We start from the raw sequence: 7,741 nt of genomic DNA on the forward strand, positions 1-7,741 counted from the left end.
TAAAATGACCAAGTAGAAGAATGCTTCTGCCCACTTATATAAGAACTGGTTATGTCAGGAAAGTCATAAGATCAGTGTAGTGTGTGATAAACAAGAAAATATGGGGTGAAGAATGGGTGCTATATGAATATATATTGAATACAAAATTGAACCAATAGTACAAAATAAGAACATAAAGGTGGTTTGGCTACATGGGAAAATGAAGGAATTAATCACAAATATGTAACTAGTTAAGAGTAAAGAAAGACTGAGGAAGTTGTGAATAGATGGTTGATAAGATCCCTGCGAAAGAGTAAAATTGTAAGAATGAAAGGTAATGAAGAAACAAGTATAAATATTAATATTTAACTAAATTTAATTTTTATTTCAAACTGGATAGAGTTTGGTCTAATGATTAAAGCACAAGGCTAGAAAGCAAGAGATCGAGTTCAAGTCCTGCCTTTGGCTATGGAAGCCACCTGGGTGACCTTGGGCCAGTCACACTCAATCCAACTCATCTCACATGATTGGTGTGGAGAAAATAGGGGGAGGAAAGTATGTTGAAGATGTTTGCCACCTTGAATTATTTGTAAAAATAATAAAGGTGGGAAATAAATAATACTGATTTTTTTTCCTTGCTTTATTTTGTTTGGCTTACTATTTTTCATTTCTTTTCTGACCTTTACATAATGTTTATCTCAGAAGAGATTAGCACATGGGTATGCACGCATGTATTTGGTTTTTGGGTTAGGCAATAAACTCTAATAACATGAATACCTAAGTCATAAATGCTTAAGGTGCTTCAATTATTCTTCCAGAAATAAAAAAAAACCTATAATTTTAATGAGTATTGGCTTTATTTATCAACTATTTTTTTTAAAAAAAATCATATCCTTTTTTAGTATTATTTAGTAACTAGTTACACTTGCAGGATTAAAATGCATTAGTGTAAAAACTTAGAACTAAAGATGAATCCAAGAAGGAACACCCAGAACCACCATACTGAGTATACCTAGAAATAAAACATAATAAATCTGTATTAATTATAAAGTTTTATGGCTTAGAATAAAATTGATCTAATCCGGAGTGTCAAACTTGTGATGACACAGCGTTGTCATGTGACATAGCGTAACTTTTTTCCCCCCTGGCTAAACCAGGAGTTGGCAGGGTCAGCACGTGATGCATCCTCACGGGCCATGAGTTTGACACCCCTTATCTAATTCATCATTCTCCATAAAAGCTGCAGCACTGAAAAGTACTGTCTGACTGATTAGAAACTTGACAGGTAGCCACTGACTGTCTATTTATCAGCAAATTTAGTGTAAGAAATAATAAAACACCTGGCTGTTATAGGAAAAGGTACTTCCTTAGTCTCTGGACTAAGTCTTTAAAAGGTTAAGAAACTGCACATTCAGTTGGTTCAGGAAACTAACAGGTAAATCAATAAAGCTGTTTTAATATTAGTGTGATATAAATACACTGAGCTATATTATCATAAAAGACATTAAATTAACATTTGCCTTCAACTTGAACTGAAATCTACAGAATAATTACTCACATTTCCAAAAACACTGCCTTCATATCAAGGACATCTTGTGTGTGTGAGTGTGGGTGTGAGTGTATGTGAGTTAGTGTGAAAGAGGGAAGGAGGGAGAGAGATCTTCATTATCATGACATCTCGGGTCTTCTCATGTGGACTACCAAAGATGGAGGAATTTCAAGGATTGTGAAATAGTCAGAAAACTTCATTCCTAGAAATTTACCAACTAAAATTTAAGTCTTCAAATGAATGTAAAAAGTTACTAGATTAACAATGCTTTTAAAATATCCTATTATCTGTAAGTTGCATGGCATTGATACTATAGTAATGCTGATTTGCTATTACGAATTGGCCTGAGTCATACTCTGCTTTCTAGACAATTTCCAATATTTTACAATCATTTGTTCAGTAATTCACATTCACATTTTATTACAGCACAGAACCATTTAAGCATTTTCAATACTGCTATATTCAAATATTTGCTCTGGGTTATCTTCATATTTTATATTTACTCCTTCTAAGTAATGTACAATCTTATAAACAGATCCATCTGCTATGGTACCACTGCTCTCCACATTTATTACAAATCACGTAAGTCATCATTTGTTCATCTGGATTTGTATTCTGCACCCAACCAGGAAGGAAAAGGGCTCCCCTTGCAATGACAGTAATAGTGCAATCATATTTTTCACAGCGCTTACATTTGATTTTGCTTGTATGTGTACCACTGATATTTTGGGGAAGCTGATGTTCCAGAACAGATGACTCTGTAAATGAAGTCCTGAGCTCTTTCAGTTCATCATGTGCCATTTCCGTCACAGACATATCAGCAAATGTTTTGGGATTAAGAGCACCTGTGAGCAAGTTAGTCTTTAAATGAAAATTTTTACGATTTTTCAAGTTTAAAACTTTGCTCCTGATACAGTTTTTGTATTTTCTATTATTTTTTGCATACATTGCAAAAATGTGCTGTTCAATTTCTTCTGCTATTTTGTGATGCTTTTCATTTTGTTCATTGCTTGTTGAAGAATCATGCAAAGCTTTGTTGAGAAGTTCTACACATTTAGACCTTAGAGGTGTAATGGGATCACCAGATGGGTTTATTTTGCTATCCAGGCATGAGATTCCCAGATGTTCTGATTGAATTGCATAATCCTCTAGCACTTGACTTCTAACAGCTTTTGAACCGTTTTCTGATGGCAGGCAATTCTTGGAACTGACTGAATCTACTTTTTCAAGCTGATCTTCTTTTTCACAATAATTTCTATTCTCCAAGACTACCAGATCATTCCTAATAGAAATTTCCATATCACTGGCTCTTGGTTTAATATGCATTGATTGATATTTTTTATAAAGTGTTTTCCATTTTGACAATAAATGCTTAGACTTGTTTTTCAGTACTACAGAGGGACAGTTCTTGAGGATTTGGAAAACAGCTTTGGCAATATCAGTCTCTTGGAGATTATTTATAGTCATATCAACAGTTTCAAGATATTCAAGATGACTTCCAATATCTTGGTAATTTTTTTTATGCAGTAGATTCTCTATACAACCAGCTGTAGTCATGATGCTGCTTCTGTCAGACATTGCAAATTCTGAAATAAAAGTAGCAAAAGCATTTTTAAACTACAGTGCACCATATAATTTTGCATGGAGAGAAAAGTGTAACGTAAGACAACTTGCTCAAACAATTCTTCATATTTGAACATTTACCTCTCCCCCCCCTCCTCCCACCCCTCCCTGTCTCTCTATGTGTGTGTGTGTGTGTGTGTGTATATATATATATATATATATATATATATATATATATATATATATATATATATATATATATATATATATATATATATATATATAAATGTATTATTTTCTTATTCTGGTTATTCTCCCCTGACCAAATCTGGTTCATTTTATTTTTGTTTTTTATACATTTTTCTGATAATGGGCAAAGTGCCTTTACATAATTAGTTCCAACATTCTTTTGGGCTGGAAATAATGAAAAGGAAATCTAAAGTTCCTAATATTGGACCACTAATATTTGTGTATAAACATTTAGTTACACTTTACAATTTTCTTACAATTTTTATTATAAAATAGATTATCTTTTTAATTTTTTAAGCAGCTATTATTTAATATTTTTGAACAATCAATAGTTGAGAACAATTTAGTTGTAAGATAGGGAAAACTTGGATCACACTTGGTAGGGTTGCATCAAACTCATACAATGTGGAAAATATTAAAATTTTCTATTTTTTCCCTTGGGTTTGGCCAGTTTTTTTTTCCTTAATACCTATACTAAGCATATCTGAACAGTCACACTGCAGGTTATTTACATTTCCCAGCATCAGAATTTTGGGAGGCATAAAATGAGGCTCTTCTCTAATACACAGCTCTCTGAGCTATAATTTTTTTCACAACTTTTTGGAAGGTTCTAGACTCTTACTTTTATACCACACATTAGAATATGTCAGCACTTACACATCCCTCTAAAACAGTGTTTCTCAACCTTAGCCATTTTAAGATGCATGGACTTCAACTCCCAAAATATCTGGCAGAACTCTGGAAGTTGAAGTCCACACATCTTTAAATGGCTAAGGTTGAGAAGCATGCTCTAAAATATGGCTTTCCTAATCACCGTTTAATGAATAAGCACAAGTAGCTGGAAAAGACTAGAGCTGGAAACAATTAGCATGTACGTGCAAGGGGAACCTTTACCTTAGCTGGTTTTAGCTGGATTTTTGTAACATGATGCTTCAAACAAGCAAACCAAAAAGCAGATTGAGGTATCACATATTGCATGAATGTGGCTCATCCTCAACCACACAAAACAGCCTTCTGCTTTGAGCTACAATTCCCATCACTTTCAGTGAAAGTTGCTCATAGTGGTTAGAAATGATAGAAGTTTTAGTTAACTATGTTTGGGAGTGGCGGCTTATAATTATCCTTAACTTTCAGCATGAACTTGTAGGAAAATATGAAACAGGAAAAAAAAATCGACGACACTGAGTGCCACTTCTACACAAGTTTGAGCTCGAAACAATTTAGGAGACAGAAGATGCAGGTATAAGAGGTCCCAACAGAAATGGCTAGAGAAGCCAAATTAAGTATTGCCGAAAAGAAACGAAAACCCACCTGATGCGATTTGCATACAGTTTACACGAGCTCTTCGTTTGAAAACGCTGCTGCTTATTGCAGCTAATATCCACTTTTGTCATATAGCTTAAGGTTTGTCTAGCTAAACTACACAACAGTACCCTGCTAAGTATACAAATAGTTTGTTTTTAGATTTCCCCGAAGCCAAGTAATAAAATAGGGCCCCCATCAGGGCACCGGTTCTTCCTCACCTGGAGACACCCCACACGGCCGCCGTAGGACTTCCGCCCTTCCAGCCTCGCTTCATCTGCGGCTCCGCCCCTCAGTCAGAAAACGTAAGATGTGCGCGCCTCAACACCCTAATTGAAAACGAGCGGCTTGTTTCTCTGGCTCAGCCCTAACTGCAGCGCCCTCTGGAGGTGCGGACAAGCTGCCACAATTCCTAGACAGGAGAGCCAATTCTGAGAAGTATGGGAGTTGAAGTTTTTGGAGACTGAAGAAGGCTATATATCAGGGGTGGGCAACTACAGCCCTTTTATGAATTGGCTTGCTCAGGAATTCTGGGAGTTGAAGTCCATAATTCATAAAAGGGCCGTAGTTGCCCACCCCTGCTATATATGTATGGCACACTATTTGCAATTTCTTCGAGGTTGCGGTATTTGTGGGATTCTAGCAGCGCAAACTAAATATTCAGAAATAATTCAAATTAATTTTAGAGCTGCTTAGTTCCATTGACTGTTAAAGATGTGTTCACCTGGAACACTCTACAATGAAGTAGCCAACTGCATTTTATCCTTGTGCAAATTCATATTATGATCAGTTGGATTCCATGCATTATATAAATCCACAAAATTGAATTAATAAACATTGGGTCTAGGAAGTTTAATTTATAATTTATTTTTCCAGTTAATTAGAAATATTTAAATGTTTACCATCATATACTGGAAATATACCCTATCGTTCAGCCTCCCAAGAAGAGGTTTACATTAAAAATACAAATTTACTAAAGAAAGAAAAATAAAATACTTGCTGCCCTTTATATACATGATAATACACTGAAGCCAATCTGTATGTGTATTTGGCAGTGTGGAAAGGGAACTTCACGAAGACAGTAGTGTCACAAAAACAGGAAAAGCCCAAGGGGAACATCAGGTCAGCCATAAAACAAATGTACATAGGAAAAGGAATCAAATAAAAAAGGTATTAAAGAATCTCTATAGACAAAAGCCTAAGTAATTAAGAAAGCTAGACAAATAAGAAAAGGAAACAAAAAGAAAATTTAGAAAACCCTTACAAACACAGGACATACTAAATAAGCAAAACAAACAGACAAAAGACACAAAATATAAATTACAAAAGGGACAGACAGGAGATTGCCACAGAACAAATATGAAAAACTATCTTAAAGCTAAAAGAGATTAGAGAAAACCAATAATACAATCTAGCCACCCCGCGGAGTTTGCCTTCCGGTGGGAATAAAGACAAACTCAAACAGGATTTGAAACATTAAGCACAAATACAAACACTCACACAAAATCAACTTACAAAGGGAGAAAAGGGTATAAAAAACCAGGGACTTACCATAAGAAGCTAGCTAGCCCAGGAATGCAGACTTCTCGCTGTTCTCCACCCTCCTGAAAAATAAAAAGATCCAGCTTTCAAGCAGTTGTCCGTATCCTTGCACCGGAGCTCTCCCAGCGGGAAAATCGAATCCTTGAAAGAAAGGCATTTTGACACCTTTCAACAGCAGTACATTCAAGATAATTTAACGGAATTGCAACTAAGAATTCATAGGCTTCAGTGGTGGGATTCAAAAAAATTTACTTATTCTGAAGAAAATTTTCAACAGTATTTTAAAATTATCCAGACATGCTTATAAAATTTGTTATGGCTTATATTGCTGCCTTTACATTTTGTCTTCACTTTCTGCTGCCTTCTGCTGACATTCAGTTTTAATTTCCATTGCGGTAAATGGATCTTCAAGATGTTTTATGTATTATATGTAACATATACTTATTATACAAAGGCCCTTATATAATAACTTTAATTATATATATTTAAACTCTAAATAAATATGAGCAACTTCTTTTTAATTACATGAATAGGTCTATGTAGTTTTTCTCACAACATATGAACTTCCAAGATTTTTTTTATAACTTCTCCAATATGCTGGCTGCCCTATGCATTCACATCTATGGTAGATCTCCAGAATTTATACCCAGTATTTGTGAACTGAACTAATAAAAGTAGTTTTAGTCTTTCCATAGAATTGATTTTGTGGTCTGGACTACCTAGTGAGGCTTTCAACAATCTATCTCCAAAGCTGTCAACTTACAGAAATCTGAAAAAAGTCTGATGCTTTCCCTGTTTCTTTGTGTGCCAAATCACCTCTTTTGGATTTTTTAAAAAACACATAATCCTTATTAGATACACATTTAAAGGTATATATGACAATATTTTACTTTCACCTGAACTATTTTAGTGATTCATTTTTCACAGAACAAAATAAATATGGCTTGTTTCATATAGCCAATGTTTTAATTTCAATTTCAGATTCATTTTGATGATCTTTTGATATTTCTTTCTTAATAATACCAAATTATAAGAGGACAATAGTTCTGAAACCTACTAATGACCACAAGAGGATAGCGTTGGGTATATTTCGCAACTACTACCTTGATCCAAAAACAAGCTCCTTCCCTAATATGTATTAGTAAAGTCAGATATGTATGTAAAAATGTGAAAAAATATAAACAATAGCAAAGAACGTTGGAAGGGGATATTTTACTTATTTATCAAATTCATATGGCTAATCAATTCACAAGAAGTAATCTGGGCAGCATACAACAATCCATCCTCAAGCACAGCACAATGAAGACTAAGCACATAAAATGTGCTTCAAATGACTCCTGGTCTGATTTAATCTGGTTCTAGCCTGTTTTATCTACTGGTGCTGTTTTATCTGCTCTCCTGGAGCTTTCCATCCTTCTTATATTATTGTATTCATGCACTATCAATTCAATTATCTGGCTTGCTGGATGCACTAAACATTAATTACACCGATAGGTTCACACAACACAAGAGGACGTGCCATATAAAAGCAGCAAGTTTTTATGGCTGGAAAAAATG

At 34.6% G+C, this 7,741-nt stretch overlaps 1 protein-coding gene across 2 annotated transcripts; it reads right to left on the reverse strand.

Annotated features, from left to right (window-relative positions):
- Positions 1-337: 337 nt before the first annotated feature.
- On the reverse strand, positions 338-4,921 carry TCEANC (transcription elongation factor A N-terminal and central domain containing). 2 transcript variants are annotated; one of them, XM_026714297.2, is made up of 2 exons: positions 4,864-4,921; positions 338-3,114 (listed from the first exon to the last, which is right to left on the reverse strand). In XM_026714297.2, the coding sequence occupies exon 2, from the start codon at positions 3,104-3,106 to the stop codon at positions 2,054-2,056; it is 1,053 nt and encodes a 350-aa protein (XP_026570082.2). In that variant the 5' UTR covers positions 3,107-3,114; positions 4,864-4,921; the 3' UTR covers positions 338-2,053. The 2 variants fall into 2 exon arrangements, with proteins under 2 accessions (XP_026570082.2, XP_026570081.2); XM_026714296.2 differs by having other exon boundaries at positions 4,652-4,921.
- Between the last annotated feature and the right edge of the window lie 2,820 nt (positions 4,922-7,741).

The sequence above is a fragment of the Pseudonaja textilis genome, chromosome 8 (genome assembly GCF_049901715.1).
Source record: "Pseudonaja textilis isolate UNSWEBS1 chromosome 8, rPseTex1.2, whole genome shotgun sequence".
NCBI lineage: Eukaryota > Metazoa > Chordata > Lepidosauria > Squamata > Elapidae > Pseudonaja > Pseudonaja textilis.